The sequence below is a fragment of the Elgaria multicarinata genome, chromosome 11 (assembly GCF_023053635.1).
Source record: "Elgaria multicarinata webbii isolate HBS135686 ecotype San Diego chromosome 11, rElgMul1.1.pri, whole genome shotgun sequence".
Taxonomy (NCBI): domain Eukaryota; kingdom Metazoa; phylum Chordata; class Lepidosauria; order Squamata; family Anguidae; genus Elgaria; species Elgaria multicarinata.
In genome coordinates this window covers 41,459,581-41,478,457 of record NC_086181.1, presented here as the reverse complement: position 1 = coordinate 41,478,457, position 18,877 = coordinate 41,459,581, and the positions used below count along the sequence as shown (strand labels likewise).

The 18,877-nt window shown below is 42.1% G+C and overlaps 1 protein-coding gene across 1 annotated transcript; it reads right to left on the bottom strand.

Moving 5' to 3' along the window:
* Positions 1-3,864: 3,864 nt before the first annotated feature.
* Positions 3,865-17,277, bottom strand: LOC134405901 (vomeronasal type-2 receptor 26-like). Its single transcript, XM_063137151.1, has 5 exons — positions 17,123-17,277; positions 13,638-13,929; positions 8,644-8,871; positions 5,491-5,617; positions 3,865-4,766 (listed from the first exon to the last, which is right to left on the bottom strand). The coding sequence occupies exons 1-5, from the start codon at positions 17,275-17,277 to the stop codon at positions 3,865-3,867; spliced, it is 1,704 nt and encodes a 567-aa protein (XP_062993221.1).
* Between the last annotated feature and the right edge of the window lie 1,600 nt (positions 17,278-18,877).

The following is an 18,877-nucleotide window of genomic DNA, read 5'->3' as shown; positions in this document are numbered from 1 at the left end:
CGTGACTCGCACGACGCAGGGAGGTGAGAGTAGTCTCAAAATGACCCCCATCCACGACTCTCTGTGCACAAGAATTTCCAGAACGATAGCTTCAAAAACAACCTAGTTATCCGCGATTATTTCCCGCAATGCAATCCTATGGCGAAATGTTTTCAAGATGGCGACCGGAGCGCTCCGCCTGAACTAGGAGCTCCGAAAAATGGTCGCTTCTCTTCGCCTTGCTTCTAGGGGGTCCGCGGTCCGCTCCTACTCCGCCTCTGGGTAAGGCAGAGCAGGCCAATCCGCTACTGCTTCTCCGCTCCTAATCGGAGCGGAGCACATGCCTAATTATTTTCTCCTTATGATCTGCTCCCTGTTGTTCAACTCAGGCTTGAAGAGATTAATATAACATTTGGGGGGAAAGATACAGCCCAACAACCCAGCACTAGAAGCTAAGATAGAGAAGATCTCCACAGCTACTATGTATGTACCATTGGTACTCAAGGAGGTTGGAACAAAAGTCAGTCAAATACTACAAAAAACAGCATGCTGAAGGAGACAAACTTGGATCCATTAAAAGCAACTGGCAAATTTCTAGCTAAAAAAACGCACTTCCTTTGTGGTCTGCAAAGAGGTCACATACCCCTCTGGAGAGGGGACCTGGTTCCACCTGGAGTCCATATCCCAATACTACTGATTAGTGCTGCACCAAAAATTCTCCCACATATTTTTGACCATTCTCTTTCAATTGGGCTATATAGAGGTGCAATAAAATAAATAAATAAATAAATAAATTTGATATAAAATTGCTTTCAAAAAGTAATTCAAAGAAGAAATATTTTGGAGAAATTCTCTTGAGTTTGGTTTGGGGTTCTAGTACTTTTTGACTTATGAAATGGCTGAGGAGTGTGAATAATTGTTTTGTCTTTCTTTGTACAATTATCTCTTTGATAGCCTGTAGCCTCCTTGGCTTCCCACATTTCCCACAAAGGGGAGGAGGTCATGAATTTATCCCTCCCTAGGGACTTTTATGATCAAGAAGTGCAGGTAGTCTTGGAGACTGTAGAGCAATGTATAGAAAGAAAAAATACAGACAGTACCCTCAGCCAGCTCATGTTGATTAGGTAAGGTAAAAAAAAAAATATGCCACCAACACACATTCAAAGTAAATTATATAAAAATAAATAAATAAATTCTGGCTACAGGGAGGGATGGAGGGAGGGTGGGAGCCAGAAAGCAAAAGAGGTTTATCCTTGGGTCGCCATGGGGTCAAACCTGTTCATCTAGGTGATACACAGGGGATCCAGTGCTCAGGCAGGAGTGAACCCTGGGTGATCCCAGGATAAACCTTAGGTCTAGCTTTGGCCTGGGTTGCTGGTGTACTTTGCCTTTATAAGCATTGCCCCACCCATACCTCATGCTGCACACATGCTGAGCATGCATGCAACATATATTCCCCTTCCTTTCCCACCTGCACCTGCTGGTAGGTTGGGCTTGGCAGCCCCTGCATTGGAGACAAGATGTAGCCAAAGTTGCCTCTTGGAAATGTAACATTAGGACAACCCTGGGGAAGGTGCTACACCCTGAAGAATGACAAAAAGAGCTGAACAGAATTTCAATAAATCACTTTAGAAACCCAGTTAGTAGAATAGAAAATGCCTTTCACATTTCATGTTTCTCTATTTTAAATGGGATGACTCTGAGAAGGACCAAACTTCCGGCTTTTGTTCACAGGCAGTACCCTTGTACATTTGATAAGTGAAGTTGATCTTCATGTTTTTGTCCTTATAAGCTGCTCCCTGGTGTTCATCTCGGGCTTCAAGTGAATAATGTAACATTTTGGAGGAAAGATACAGCCTAACAACCCAGCACTAGAAGCTAAGATAGTGAAGATCTCCACAGCTACGATGTATTTGCCCTTGGTGCTCAGGTAGGTTGGAACAAAAGACAGCCAAACACTGCAGAACATCAGCATACTATGGGTGATACATTTGGATTCATTAAAGGTAGGGCTGTGCACGGATCCCCCGATCTGCTCTGGATCCCGAACCGCAACTTCCAGATCGAGTCTGCTCTACCATGCACTAATCTGCCTATGGTCTGCTCCGCCCCACGGTGGGGCACTGGATTTGGATCGGAGCTCTGCGTTTCCCCCCCATAGACTTTCACTGAAAATCAAATGCCTGTAACTTTTTTACTTTTAATGTTAGAAACCTCAAAATCAGCACCACAAGAGCTTATACATGTATCCACATTCATGGCCAGTTTGAAGCAAATCTGAGCATCCAGTGTTGTCTGATATCTTTTGAAATTACCCCCACTGCCTCAATGCATTGGACAGCAGGGAAGTAATATATTGACCTGTCAAGTTGGATGCTCTAATTCTTTCTCCCTATTATCAGTTCCCTGTTGTTCAGCTCAGGCTTGAAGAGAAGAATGTAACATTTTGGAGAAAAGATACAGCCTAACAACACAGCATTAGAAGCTAAGATAGAGAAGATCTCCACTGCGACCACGTATTTGCCCTTGGTGCTCAGGTATGCTGGAAAAAATGACAACCAAACACTGCAGAACATCAGCATACTAAAGGTGATAAATTTGGATTCATTAAAGGTGTCTGGCAAATGCCTAGCTAAGAAAGCCACGGAAAAGCTGATGATGGATAGTAGTGCCATGTAGCCTAGGACAAGATAAAACATGATGGCAGAACCTACATGACATTGCACAGTGATTTCTTCAGGGACTGACTGCATGTCTAAATCCAGGAATGGGGGAGAGGTTGTGAGCCACACAACACAAATGCCAACTTGAATGAGGGAGCAAGAAAGAATAATGGAGATGGACAGTCTTTTTCCTACCCACTTCCTCATGGTAGACCCTGGCTTGTTGGCCATGAAAGCTACAACCACAGTGATGGTTTTGGCCAACACACATGAAACAGCCACTGAGAAGATCAAACCAAAAACTGGTTGTTGAAGAAGGCAAGTCAGTTTCTCAGGCTTTCCGATGAACAACAAAGAAGGTTAAGCATCATGGTTTTTTATATTGTCTGAACCAAACCAATGAAAACCAATTAAAAGCTGACCATATTATGAATGTTTCCAGTATTTTTAAAAGACATATCTCTGTGGTACTTCTCTGCCTCTCTCTCTAGAGCTGTTCACCCCTCTTTACTATCCAGCACTATACCAGTCTCAAGAAGTCGTCATAGGTATCAAGAGCATGAAAACACATTTTAAAGAGACATTGTACTGTTTCCTGAAATAGGGATGGGTGAATTCATTACCTTCGATTTCTCTTCTATTTTGATTGGATTTTTTTTTTTGGGGGGGGGGGAAACACACACAAAAACAAAAGCTTGTTCCAATATCAAGAAATCTGTGCATTTTGATAAATTCTTATAAAAAAACAACAACTGGAATAATATACACATATCTGCACCAGCAAATATATTTGATACAAAATATAATGATATGATAATAGATAAAATACAAAATGGAGACAGCAGAAGAAGGAATATAAAGTTAAGTCGTTGATCTTTTAGTGACCATCTGGAATGGCCAAGGAAGACATAGTTCTGTGATAGGAAGAATCAAAATGATTCAGTCCAAGCTGAAACAGCTATTGGTCCAAGCTGGGTCTCCTTGAAAACAGCTGCTGAATTAACCGGTCCTGGGGAAGGAGGAATGAAACAAGAGCTGTTCCAAGCCAGGCTAATGGGAAACATCTTAATGTCCCATCTCTGAGCGCTCTGATATGACAGAGTTGATATGTGAGTACTGCAAGATGAGTTGGACTGGGATAGCTGATGTCTCAGTTAGTCCCACTGCCTCAAAGCATCAGACACCACAGAAGAAATACATTGAACTGCAATGATTAATGCTCTCAATTCTTCCTCCCCATTATCTTCTCCCTGTTGTTCATCTCAGGCTTGAAGAGAAGAATGTAATATTTTGGAAAAAAGATACAGCCTAACAACGCAGCACTGGAAGCTAAGATGGAGAAGATCTCCACTGCTACCATATATTTCCCCTTGGTGCTCAGGTAGGCTGGAACAAAAGTCAACCAAACACTGCAGAACATCAGCATACTGAAGGTGATAAACTTGGATTCATTAAAGGTATCTGGCAAATTCCTGGCTAAGAAAGCCACAGAGAAGCTGATGATGGACAGAAGTGCCATGTAGCCTAGGACAAGATAAAACATGATGGCAGAACCTCCATTACATTGCACAGTGATTTCTTCAGGGACTGAATGCATGTCTAAATCTGGGAATGGGGGAGAGGTTGTGAGCCATGCAACACAAATGCCAACTTGAATGAGGGAGCAAGATAGCGCAATGGAGGTGGCCAGTCTTTTTCCCACCCACTTTCTCATATTAGAACCTGGCTTAGTGGCCATGAAAGCTACAACTACAGTAATGGTTTTGGCCAACACACTAGAAACAGCTACGGAGAAGATCAAACCGAACGCTGGTTGTTGGAGAAAGCAGTTCAGTTTCCCAGGTTGGCCAATGAATAGGAAGGAAGAGAGGAAGCAGAGCAGGAGAGAGATGAGGAGAGTGTAGGTGAGGCCCCGATTGTTGGCTTTGACTATTGGGGTATCTCTGTGCTTAATAAAGGTTTGCAGCACCAAGACTGTGATCAAGGAAAAAGAAACAGCAACAGAAGCTAAATTTTTCCCTAAGGGGTCTTCATAGGACAGAAAGCTGATGACTTTTGGGATGCATTCATTTCGGTCCTTATTTGGGTACAGATCTTTTGAGCATTCAGAACAGTCATCAGTGTCTAAAAAAAGAAAGAGGAGTCATCTCAAAGTTGAGTTATATTTGAACCAGAATGCATTTCCACAAGTAACAAGAATGATTTTGTCAGTTCTTCTGCAGACAACAATTTCATTGGCCACAGCTAGACCTAAGGTTTATCCCGCGATCGTCCAGGGGTCAAACCTGTTCATCTGGGTGACACACAGTGCTCAGGCAGTGGCGAACCCTGGATGATCCCAGGATAAACCTTAGGGCTAGCTGTGGCCCTAGTTTCAGATTTGGAGTTTGTCTTGTCCACAGATTATTTGGTATACAAGAGGGATGATCCCAAGTCTGTCCCTCCATTTAATTTCCCTCTTGAATCTTCTTTTCTGATCTTCTCAGTCCTATATACCCCCATATGGTTCCAGAGGTTGAATAATTACTGAGATACAATTCCTTATCAGGTTTGGTAATGCTTTTAAATGGTCAAGATGATACAAAACAATGTTTCTTTATCAAATTGGTTACAGCACATGCACATGGCGGGAGTTCCCTCATCTAACATGGTATTAGGGTATTAATCTTAGGCCATTGCTAGACCAGGCCTATATGCCGGGATTGTGCCGGGATCATCCCTGTGCATCCAAATGACACACCGGGGATCCAAGGAGCAGGCAGGGATGACCCCTCCATTTGCCTGGGATAATCCTTAGGTCTAGCTGAGGCATTTGTTGCTTCTATATATGGTGCATCACATTACATACTGGTTTGGTTTGAAATCTTCCCTTTTGGACATGGATTACAATCATAGCAACAAAACTTCTGCCCTTCCACCTTTCTCTTCCGATATCCAGGCTGGCAGGAATCTGTACAAACAGAAGTTGGCAGGACCTGTATATAAAGATGAACAGAGATTAGGATCAAAGTATTCTATCTATCTATCTATCTATCTATCTATCTATCTATCTATCACTGCTGTACAAATAATCCTGTGCTCACTTGGCCTGGAAGAGTGAAGATCAAAGTGAATGTAACCATCAACCAGAATCTTCCTGGACATTGAAGATTTTTTTTTTTTTTGAAGACTGTAGCTTGGTTAAGGAAAATCTGGTGCCTGAACAAATGAAATGTCCCATTTAGCTAAATGTCTCATCTTACAAAAACTAGGATGACCCCATGGTGGTCCACAATCCAGTTTTGCCTATAAATATCCCCCCTTAGGTTTCTCTCAATTCAACTAAAACTTAATTAAGGCATCATACATGTTTATAATCAGTGGGGTGAAGACATGCCTTGTATACAACCCTTGATGTTATGGAATGTTTACTCTGTGTGGCCTCTGTGAGGCAACACTGTATGTGAATATTCTTGAAGCCTTGTTTGGACAATGACCTTTGTAGTAGCTGCTTAATGACATTTTGCCGTGGTGGGGTTAGAGGCAATCACTTTGAATATTGTTAGATTGGGCATGGAACAGATAATTTAATTCTGATTGGCTGGGAATTCTAGCTAGGTGGAATAGAGTGGTTGGGAAATTAAGTAGTGGTGAGGATTTGATTGTGTCTGTGGATAGTCAGAGAGGAAGGAGAGAGGCTATGGAGACTGATGTTATTTGCATCTGCACTTCAACACTTTCCAGGATAGAACTGTTCACCATGCTACACATTTACATATATATGGGGGGTCATAGAAGGGATGTCTTTCTTGCTAAGTGTAAGCCACTCCGAGAGCCTTTTTTGGCTGAGGAGCGGGGTATAAATATGATAAATAAATAATAAATAAATATGGGCAACGTTCCCTGAGTCCTGTTATTGATTTTCTCACCAGCTCCTGCCAATTTCCAGATGCCAGGGTTCACATGAAGCTATCCTATTGAGAAGAAGTAGCTTAACATTCAGGCCTCAGGTACATTTTCTCTTCACATTTTTCCTAGTCAGTGTCACCATTCAGACAACACACTAAACCCCGCTGCTTAACCAAAAAATGTTTAACAGAATGCTTTACCTTGATTAACGGTGTGGTCTGACAAACGTTTTACCTAAGCCAAGGCCATTGCTAGACGAGGGTTTAGCCCGGTGCGAGGCCCGGGCTCTCTGCTGTGCATGGAGATGACACACAGGGCATCCCGGTGTCAGGCCAGTCTAAACTCTCCCTTGACCCGGGATAACCGGATCCACTTGTGGCCCTGTTTTTCCGCAGCCCTGGGCTCAGCACGGGGCTGCGGAAGGTGTAGCTGGTTCCATGGCTTTTCCCGGCTACTCGCTTTCTCGCGAGTAGCTGTGAGAAGCTGTGCACTAGGCACAGCGCTCCATAGGAGTGCTGTGCCCAACGGGCTGGGGTGTGTGTGTGTAAAATCGTGCATGGGAGATGGGGGCCGGGGAGGAAAGAGCGGACCCAGCGGGAGAGATAGGGGGAAGAGCGGAGCCAGGGTGGGGAGATCACAGATGGGGGGCAGAGGGGGCATCAGACATGGCGGGCGGGTGATCGGACGGGCGGGTGATCATGCGGGCATGGCGAGTGGGTGGGCGAGCGGGCAGGGGGGCATCAGATGTGGCAGATGGGGAAAAAGAAGAACAGGGCCAGGGCAAGCAGATTGGGGACGGGGTTAGCATTAACTGCAGTGGAACATGGTTAAGCTAACCACGAAGCCCTGTGTTTCGTATGGACCAGGCCTATGTATCTCACATCAATCAACAACCTTCTGTGACATAACTGAATGAGCATGCTTGTAATTGGCCACTCATGCATGTTTTCAGGTCCATTACATAACATCTATGACCTGGAGATGTTCCATGCTTTCCCCTGGAAAACTCACTATTAAACAACTGGTAATATCTCACTGGTAATATCTGGGAAAAAGTGGAAACGTCTATCACCAGATGGTGCTATCTCAATGGAAGTGAAGGAGGTGCTGTCTCAATGGAAGTGTCTGTCTCAATGGAAGTGAGACAGATGGTGAGACAGATGGTGCTGTCTCAATGGAAGTGAAGGAGGGAAGTATGCAATTCAAACCATGTCATTGCTCCACCCATGTAATGAGGCCCATAAAAACTGCACAAATGAATGAGGAAGCATAAAGTCCAGGGTAAGTGATGTGATTCCCCCTTAATAAAGGCCATGGCTAGACCAGGCCTATATCCTGGGATTGTCCCAGGAACATCCCTGTGCCTCCAAATGACACACAGGGGATCCAGGGAGCAGGCAGGGACGACCCCTCCATTTGCCTGGGATAATCCTTAGGTCTAGCTAAGGCCATTTATTATTATTATTATTATTATTTATTTATTTATTTATTTATTTATATAGCACCATCAATGTACATGGTGCTGTACAGAGTAAAACAGTAAATAGCAAGACCCTGCCGCATAGGCTTACAATCTAATAAAATCATAGTGAAACAATAAGGAGGGGAAGAGAATGCAAACAGGTACAGGGTAGGGTAAAACTAACAGTAGAAAGTAACAGTAGAAGTCTGCACAACATCAAGTTTTAAAAGCTTTAGATTGAAACGCAATGGAACTTTGGCTGTAATATGTCATTTTCCAACTGCTCTTTTCCACCTAGCTAGATCCCTGATATTTCCCAAAAAATTCATATAGAATTTTCCAAACTGAGGCCAGTCTAAGATATTAAAAGTAATCCTGCCCCTCTTCCCCCTTCAAACATGGTTACCTAGCAGCTACTATTATCACAGGCCTTCAACACAACAACAACAACACAATTACAAAGAATTTGCATATTTGGGTTATTAATGTTGCAATGGCTTTGAAATCATTGCATAGACTTATTTAGAATATTTATTTATTGAGAATATTAGCCTTGTCACCCGTGATGGATGAATCTTGTCATTAATATTTCTGATTTTTGACTTATAATGATGTGCCCACCAAGAATATTCAGTACCACAAAATCCACACCTGATTATAGCCCCTGTGCCAAACAATCCTGTCCTCATTAATGATGAATTCTTTTCCTTCAAGAGCATTGGGACCCACCCATCCAACTTTCACTTTAAGGAAGGAGTCATTTGGAAATGTAACCAAGTTCATTAGATCAAATCCACCTCGCATCTCCCTGTTATCATCCAAAGATACTTTTTCTCCAACAGAGTTGTTAAACGAAATGCGTTGAAGAAATGGGTGGAGCTAGTTGAGAGACAAACAACATCAAAAACAGCAACAGATTATTGATTGCTAGATACCAAAAATTTATCAAAACACCTTAACCTACTAATATGGAGTTCAATACAGAGTTAGGCCAAATCAACACCAAGCAGGATGTTGCACTACGAAAGCAGTATGAAAGTGGTCTATAAGAGTCAGCAGTATAGCTAGACCTGCAGCTTTAACAGTTGTGATTAAGAGTGAATTTCAATGTGTGTTGCATGCACACAGATGTCTGCTCATAAGCAAGTCCCACTGTCTTCAATGGGGCTCACTCCCACTTAGGTGTGCTGAGTGCCTTGTGTCTGGGCAGGATATTGACCAAAAGTTGAAACTGCCTGGCACATGCTCTAGTTCTAGATCTACAAAAAAAAGTGTCCCTTTTGTTATCATTTGTGCTGCTACGTGTGAGTTGTGTGTGAGAGAAAAGTATTGGGCAGCCCCTGTATTTGGTAAGGATATAGAACAGCATTCCCCATCCTGCTGCCATCCAGATGTTTGAGATTACAAGTCCCAGTATTCCTGACCATGGGACAAATTGACTTGCAATGTTGGGAGTTGTAGTCCAACACCTTTGGAAAGCACGAGGTTGGAGAAGTGCTGCTCTAAACAAAAAAAGAGAAGTAGGTGGCCCTAAGTTGTTCATCATCAGTTTTCCACAACCCCACTGTCACCTCTGCATATCCTATTCTCCATGCTGTCCTCATGGTTTATCTCCTTTGGGCGAATGAGAATTTCACTTGCAATTTTTGCCTCCTTAGGGGGGATGTGGCATTAAGGCTTGTGAGCCTTAACTCCCAATTTTCCTGCTTTTGGGAGCTTGGTTGAAAACAGTAGAGCCTTAGCCTTGTTTTGTAAAACGTAGGGTTTTTGTTTAATGAATTATTATTATTATTATTATTATTATTATTATTATTATTATCATCATCATCATCATCATCATCATCATCATCATCATCATCCAGTCTTTTGCCCAGTGCTGGGCCTCAAGGCAGCATTTCAAAATTAAAACATATACAATTAAAACTTACAAATAGAAATATACAAAAGTTAAAAGTATATTAACTACATTCCAATATTAAAACATTTCAACATTTAAAATACATGACAATTTTAAAAGTCCTAGGAATAGACGGAGTTCAAGAATATTTGCCAAAGGCCTGCCAGAATAAGAAAGCTTTTGCCTGCCTTTGAAAGCAAATCAAGTGGCCAGATCTACACTAAGCTAGGTATGACACTTTGAAAACGTTTTGAAAACCGCATATGGTATGTGTCCTGGGCCCCAACAGTTGTCACTACTGTTATAAACTGTTTTAAAGCAGCAGTGTAGATCCTGACCCAGTCTAGTTTCCTTGGGAAGAGAGTTTAAAGAGCACTGGAGTGGCCATTGAGAAGGCCCTTTCTCTTAGTCCCACCAAGTGTGCCTGTGATGGTAGTGGGACTAAGAGAAAGGCCTCTCCTGAAGATCTTAAAACATGGGCAAGCTCATAAAGGAGAATACGATCTTTCAGATAACCTGAACCAGAGCCATCTAGGGCTTTTTAGGTCATAACCAGCACTTTGAATTGTGCCGGAAACAAACTGGAAGCCAGTAGAGCTGTTTCAACAGGGGAGATGTACGCTCCCAGTAGGACATGAAAAAATATCGTGTTTTCACCAAGCATAACTAGGGCTGAATTCCACTCACTGGTTTATGCAGTTTTGTCAAACAAGAATCCAGTCTGAAAAAATGGTTTTCAGTTACACATGGTTAAAAAAACTATCTATCTATCTATCTATCTATCTATCTATCTATCTATCTATCTATATTAAAAATGTAAGCTGTAAGGCCAGAGAATTGTGAACACAGAACGGATAATATATGCAACCCCATTCACCAATTATTTGGGAAAATTAAAGGTAGATGTTGGCCAAGTCTATAACTGCTGGCCTTCCAGATCTGGGGCTTCCCATCTTCCGGGATCATTCCCCAGAGTCCAAACACCAGTGTGGTGTCCCGGAACTGAAGAGGGACATTTCAGCATGGCGTTGATTTATTTTTAAAGAGAGATTGTGCAATTGTACCGGTGCAATCCTGCACTAAAAGTATTTTTTTTTAAATAACAACAACACAACAACAATAACAACAACCCTGCAAACTTGAACTAAAAACTGGCAAAAGCCATCCTAGGGATAGTGGAAATGCTCCCCCCTCTCACCCCCAATAGGCATGGACTCCCCCCATAGAGCTCAGTGCATTTTTGGTGCACCCAAAAAGAAGGGACGAGCCCAAGAGTGAGTGCCACACCACCCGCAGACCTTGGGGTGGTCCTGAGACCATGGGAAAAAAGGGGGAAAACCCAGTATCAGTTATCCTGGGAAAACTGAGAGTTCATCCCTGGTTGGCCCTGGGATCCCCTGTGCGTCATTTGGATGCACAGAGATGATCTTGAGCCGACCCCAGGATAACTCGCTGGTGTAGACATGGCCACTGTCTAATGTTGTACAAACCTATTCATGGAAAGAATGGCATTTCATTCTGGAAGTGTTACCTGCCAAGGTTGCAGATCTTGAAGTCCACCATTTTTGGCACCCACCATTCCTCTGTGGTTGGCCCTAGATGAGCAAAGGGCATGTAAAGCATGTGCTACAGCATAGACTGCATTATAAATACTGTAACTGTGGCCAGTCATGTGCATTTCAAAAGCATGCGCAGGGAGGTTCTCCAGCCTCTCCTCCCCAGTGCATCTTCCAGAGACCTTGTAAGGTACCAGGGGATCTGGGGGGAAACAGTCAAATGCTTTTTCCCAGAACAGCTCCAAAAAGTCATCTGCTATTGACCAATCAGGTTTTAGCATCTGAAGAAACTTCACAAACCCAATGAGTTCATTTGAGTGAATCTTGAAGTATATGGCACCTTGGAACACTTGCAAATTGGAATCCCGGCTTACATCTCCTCGTACAAAATCAATCTGGGCTGTTATAATCCATACCTTTCCAACAAATGTATTTTCCTTGTGTTCAGGAATTCCTACACCATATAGAAGATACCAAATATACACAAAAGTAAATATTTCACCATAGATGACAAATATTTTAGATTTCCCAAAATTGATAAGTCTATAATAATTATGGGCTATAAAATATGGTATAGTTGGTTTAGTGTTAATACTTCCTAGGCCCGGGATTCGTTCTGTGAAATCAGAACAGATTCCATTCAGGGAAAGAAACGGCTCCAGAGTTTGCAAGAAACGTTCTCCTTGATCATCATCTGCCACAAAGAGCCCAACCCATGTCCATCCAAAATAATTAAACAAGCTGATAATTCCCATATACTGGTGGACTTCACTTGGGACCATGCGGTAAAAAGAAGGCATCTGCAACAATTCACTCTCTGCAAGGGCATATGAGCCATATGTGAGCTGAAAATAGAGTAATCGTCATCATCATCATCATCATCATCATCATCATCTATGACACTACTATGCTAGAATGTGAGCAAAATGCTGAATTCAATAAGTCATCAGATATTCTTTATGTAGCATTCAGACTTGGAGATAAGTTAAATGAGAATGATGAATCTATACAAAGTATTAGGTCCCTTATGAAAAAGAAGAAGTGTTATTCATTTAATTTTAGCAGATTTTCACCCATACAACATACTAAAAATGAGATTGTAGATTTTCATCATCATCATCATCATCATCATCATCATCATCATCATCGTATTTATTTATATCCCACCTTTTGCCTAATGCTGGGCCTCAAGGCAGCATTACGATATTTTAAACGTATACATTTAAGACCTATAAATACAAATATACAGAAATTAAAAATAAATTGAATAAGTTCCAGTATTAAAACATGTAAACATTTAAAATGACAATTATTAAAAGTCCTTGGCACAGCCAGAACAAAAAAGTTTTTTCCTGCCTCCTTTAAAAAAATATATTAAATCAACTTACGAGTCCTTTGTACAGAGAAAAGGAACCTAGCCATTGCCTCTGTTGCTGGTTTGTTCATTCCTGTGAGGAAGTACTTCCAGGGCATTTCCTCATGATAAGGTCCAGAAGTCTATTTCGTTCCTCCCTGTGGAGGCTGCATTAAAAAAAATGTCCTAATGATTCAATTGCTTCATCACCTCAGCCACACAAGCGATCCTCATGTGGTGTGCCTTGGAAGCACCCTACTAATATTCTTACTTACTTATTTAAGAATTTATTACGGTCGCAGGCGAGCAAAATCAACACCAAAACATCCAAAGGATAGATTTAAAAAGTGACATAAAAAGGGAGGCAGTTAAATGTTGCCCTTGAAAAAAAATATGGTGGTACTTGGGGATGGTCAAATAGTCCAAATATCTGGCATATCTAGGAAATTCAAAATTTAGACCCAAGTGTAATCGAGAGCAGGATCTATGTGCTTTTGACAGAGCATATTGAAGATCAATGTCCTTAATCCATTGTTCTACAATAGATTGTGCCACAGGGTAATCTCGTGTATAGAGAAAATCCATAGATAAATCTAGTAAGCACAGTTTGACCATGAAGCCTTTGGACCATGAGTTTGTAAAAACATCCCTTTGCAGCAGATAAAGATAGCTTTATCAATGGATTTGTAGATTCCTGACTCTGATCCTCTGAATTGTAGTGGCAGCAAAGTGGCAGTGGTAAGGGACAATTGTCCTTCAGAGTTCTATCCCTTTCCCATTTGCTACCACAACTGCTCCCATTGCTAACCAGTAGAGATATTGATTGCAAATACCCTACCTGTGGAATCTTGTAGATATTTAATAGTTTTGCCATGTGTAGTGAGGCATCAAAGGCAAGTGCCCCAATGATGGCTATTAATTTTTTGTTGGCATCACATTCATAGTTGGGTACAAATCTGTGGGATTTGAAGAGAAGATCCATGGTGGTGTGATAGGTCATCTGAGCATCGTTGTAGCTGTCATAGATGTGGAATCCAAGTGTGACATTCAGTAAGATATCGGGATTATTATTGATCTCATTGACAGCAAAATCCAAGGCCAAGATGTGCTGGTAGAACTTTGTCACCACCCTGCAAATAAAGATAAACAGCCTTTCATTGGAGAATTCTACAACATACAAAACAGGAGAATTCTAAACTATGGCAAAATATGAAACCACATTGCAAATAAACCACAATGCTGAGAATAAGGCACCAACTGTGCCCATTCTTAGAGATGTCTGTTTTGGCCATGGTCACACATGTGTTAGTTAGATCCTGTTTGGACTACTGTAATGGGTGCTACCTGGTGCTGCTTCCAAAAAGTGTTCAGAAACTTCAGCTGATGCAGAATGCCAGCTCATTTGTTGTTCTGATATGATATATAGCACTCTGGTTTCACATGCATTGACTGAACACTTCCCTGCATCTCCCTGCCTCCCAGCATCTGGTACCTGAGGCAGCTGTCACATTCTGCCTAATGCTAGGACCAGCCGTCACCAGCAGGCAGGGATTTTTTACATCCTCCTCCTCATTATATTGCAGTTGGGAACCAAAGTTGTGCCACAGAGTTCTGATGCCGTTCCAGTAATCATTTAAGAGAGCAAGTTAAATTAAGAGATCAAGTTAAGACATAATTTTCAGTTAAGAAAGGAGTATGAGAAAAACTGTAAGATTATGGGAAAGGAGTGTAGAAAATCTAATTTGATGCAATGCTATGTAAATAGGAGGAAGTATAGAGTTATACAAGAATTGGAAAGTGAAGAATTTAACCTGGTAAGAAAAAGTTCTGGATTTGTGTACACAGCTGAAAAGAGAATAATGGCTGAATCAAGGAGAAGCTTAGTAAGCAATATGTTCTACAACCTCAATGCCTAGGAGGCGTTTTATTTCTAATCCAGATAACGATATGTGGAGCCTTTAGTGAGTCATAGGCCATAGCTAGATGGTGTGAAATCCAAGAGTGATCCCCGGGATCATCCCTGTGCATCCACATGAAACACAGAGAATCCCAGGATCAGGGAGGGATGATCCCTTCCTTGCCCCGGGATCTTGCCCTCCCCGTTTAGGCCTGGTTTTTCCTCAGTCTCGGGCTGAGCATGAAACCATGGAACGTGTGGCCGGGTGCCGCAGTTTGTCCCAGCTCTGCATGGTTCCTTGCAAAGAGCAGGGACCCGCATACAGGGCACAGAGATCCTGAGGAGCTCTGTGCCCATCAGGGGTGGGTTTGGGAGAGTGGGGAAAGCAATTATTTTTTAAAAAAATCACTGTCGTGTACTGTAGCTGCTCCAACTTTCTCTGGGAGACTAATGAGGCAAAGTGCTAGGCAATTTATACAACTTTCTTGCAAGCAATAAACACTTCTGTAACATAAACTAGGCACTTTAAGTGAAACTTTTTTTAAGGTAAAAACTATGTAAACGAAGCAAGACAATTGTCAGTTCAAAGAAAAGAAAAGGCTTTTCAAATGTCTATAACTTCAAGGTGGTTGATGTGTGGACGATTTTTCATGCAATCTGTCCGACTGTCTCTTTGCTGCTAATTTCACTGAATGTTTTAGTTTCTGGTGATTCTTAGCATCAAGTAAGGTTTCTGAATGCTCATTCCTGGAAGTTGACTCTCTGTCTACTGAAAGCATAGAATTTGGCCTTGAAGAGATAGATTCTGGAGAGGGCAGATTCTCAGCTGAAGCTTCTCCCATGTGAACTTCCTCTTCTACTGGCTCTAACTGCTTTTTGTCTGGTTTGGCATCTTCTGAGGCTGAATTTGTTTCTGATTGATTACCTGCATCACCTGCTCCCAATACAGGAGCAGTAGGGCTATAAATGACAATCACTTACCTTTTGTGCACGAGTGTTCATGCACATCTTCCCGTTTAACAAAAAAAATAAAAATGGTGGATGCGATGCCTCTCCATCTGACGGTGTTGCATGTGAATTTAAGGGGAGATCTCGCGATAGAAAAATCATGAGATCTTCACCCCTCTGTCCCGCTAGACCTCTTGGTCTAGTGAAGGCCATAGTCTCTACAAGTGTGTCCCCATAAATTCTCTTATGTTTTCACAACACGGATATGCAGCAACAGCAGCAACAGAAACAACAACAAGAATAATAATAATAATCAACAGCAACAACTATGGTCCGCTGTAAAACTGCTCCCAGCTAGAACATTATATTCTTTGGCAGTAAGATTCATCATTTAGACAAAGACATTGGATCTCCAATTCAATATATCCTCACCTCCCAGTCTGTCAGCTGCTTTTCAGAGATCTAGGCAGCCAGAGAGCCTCATCCATGATATTGTAAGCTATAAGAATCTGAAGTAGGACACTGTTATCAAGTGATTACCAGCCGATTCTTATCATTGACCCTGTTAAGATGACATGCTAAGCCAGAGCGGTTAAGCATTTTGAGCTCAACTTTAAGGCTTAGCATGTCGTGTGTATCGTGACTTTAAGTGCTGTCTGAACTATTCCTAACCATGGTGGCCACATGGTGGTTTATACATGCTCATTAACAATTTTCTGCAAAAGGGATAGTACCCTTGCCATGGCTTTGTGTGTTGTTGAACAGGCCCATTCCGTGGCAAGTGAACATTCATATCCCTCACTGGGCCTTGGTGTGTGTATCCCCTTTATAATGTGTTTTGTTTTAGATTTTTTATACTTCTGCAAACATTAGGGTTGATCCAAGTATGCCATCATCTCCCTCCTGTTTCTTAGTAGATTCACTTTGGCTCCATTTCTGCAAGCATCCATTTCTGTTCATTATTAACGGGAGTGATTTTCAGAACTTCAACCAATCCAAGGCCATCATCTTATACTGACTTCTACACTAATGCATTTTTATGCAATTTTTGGCTGCTGGTTGATTTATTTTCAGATCTATTTAGACATGTTTTCTTGTTTGTCAGTCTTAACCTGATCAAACTTGACTTTCCCCCCTCTAATTGTTTGATTTACACACATAACGAAGAGTTATTTCATTTTAGAAAGTCAAAGTACAAGCATGGTATAATGCATTCAAGTGTTAATGCTTGAAATAAAAAAGTCTATTTCATATTTACTTTAGTTGAGGTTTATGATCCAGCCAAATTCAAATGAAACAGAAAGGAGGAGGAGGAGGAGGAGGAGGAGGAGGAGGAGGAGGAGGAGAAGAGGAGGAGGAGGAGGGGGAGGAGGAGGAGGAGAAGAGGAGGAGGAGGAGGAGGAGGAGGAGGGGGAGGAGGAGGAGGAGGAGGAGGAGGAAGTGGAAGTGGAAGTGAAAGCAGCAGCAGCAATTCTTACGTTCTAATATTAGAGAACTCCTGCCAAGGACATTCTGTAAAAGTAAAATCTGGGTCATAGGAAATGATGTGAGAAATCATCCCACCAATAATGAAGTCCCCTGACTGATATGACTCAAATGCAATAGGGGCAGGATCAATTGTGAAGCAATTCATTGTATCAGCTTTGCACACCCACTGGAGAAGCAGCAGCAGCAACAGTAAAACCGAGACTCCACTATTTTTATGGCAAGCCTTCTCTCTGAATGCAAACCTTCCTGCATCCATCTACAGTCTATGCTTTGATTCAGGAGGCTACCTTTGCTGGCACCTAATTCTGTCAATGTACTTCTCTGCCTTCTCTATAGCAGCATGATGGTTACAAATGCCAACAGAGATTAGAAGTCTGTCCTAGAAAAGGGAAGGAAGAGCAGCTGTTGGAGATCAAAGTGATAGAGCCCTGCCTGCCTCTTGCCCTCAATGGCACACGTGGAGGGCTATTTGTAACATGTTTCTTGACTGTTTTCAGCCTCCTAAAACCCATTGGACCTGGGGAAAACAAATTACAGTAGTTTCGATAATAACAGGGAAGATAATCATTTCTTTTCCCTGAGTGGCAACATGGTTCACAAACTTGTTTTTCAATTCTGAGAAAAGTTTTATTTGCTCATTAGTGGGACAAAAAAACAGATGGGTTTAATGTATCAGTCATGAGGAAACAGCAGAAGTTATTTCTGGCCATCAAATGAAGTCATCAGCTTGATGTAACTTTTCCTGGTGAAATGAAGCCCACACTGCAACTCCATTTAAAAAAATAATAATAGCTGGATTCAAAGTATATTGTGGGAATGTGGAATGTGGGAAATAATGAGACGAACACAAGATTGGGATTTAAACAGGGCAACATTTATTAACAGATCCGCAGAAAGGGAAAACCTAAGCGCGCATCTTCTCTCATCTGGTCTAATGCCGTGGTTTTATCGATCGAGACATTCACGGCCTGAGAGTGCCGCCTCAATGTTGCCCATCTCCCAGGCTTCCCCTTTTGGGGTAGGGAGGCCTTCCATGTCAACCGCACCTCGGGACTCCGAGTTGGTGAGGAAGGCTGGCCTCAAAGGTAACCCTTATCACTGCCATCTGGGCCACAGGACTGGCGGCTGATGTATCTCAGGAATTACCGATCACCGCAACGGTGCCCTGATTGATAGGACTCATACGGAAATGGTTCAGGATCAATTATGAGGCAATGCATTGTATCTACTTCGCATACCCAATAGAGGAGAAGAAGCAACTACAGTAACATAGGCAACCCACTTTTCCAATGCTGAAGCTTCTCTCTGGATGCAAACCCCCCCCCCCCTGCATCCACCTACAGCCTATGCTTGACTTCAGGAGGCTCACTGCCCTGGCAACTGATCTTGCCACTATTCTTCCTAGAGGGAGAGTTCTCTGGCTTCCCTATAGGAGCAAAATAAAAGCTGTTCTGTCACTTCCTACATACTCTATATGACAATTTAGTTGATGTCATCACACATTACAATGGGGATTCTACTTCATGCTATTACATCTCCTAATTGTGCTCTTTGGAAAGTCATATAGCCTATGGAGGGCTGAATGAGATGTCATCTGGAAACCCACCCAAATTAAGTTCCCACCCCTGCCAATTTACACAAACCAGTTTATCCAATCAGAGGAAATTCAGATACCAGAAATTTCAAATATTATGTTTTTCTCTCTCCCTGGGGGGATCTACACCACTGCTTTAAAGCACTTTATA

Bases quoted from the DNA above. Each gene is read 5' to 3' on its own strand.
- LOC134405901 (XM_063137151.1), bottom strand. From the start codon at position 17,277: ATGAATTGCTTCACAATTGATCCTGCCCCTATTGCATTTGAGTCATAT. The intron at 13,930-17,122 runs GTAAGAATTGCT...CTTTATTTGCAG, and splicing joins GAGTTCTCTAATATTAGAAC to GGTGGTGACAAAGTTCTACC. The intron at 8,872-13,637 runs GTAGGGTATTTG...TCTCTCAACTAG, and splicing joins ATATCTACAAGATTCCACAG to CTCCACCCATTTCTTCAACG.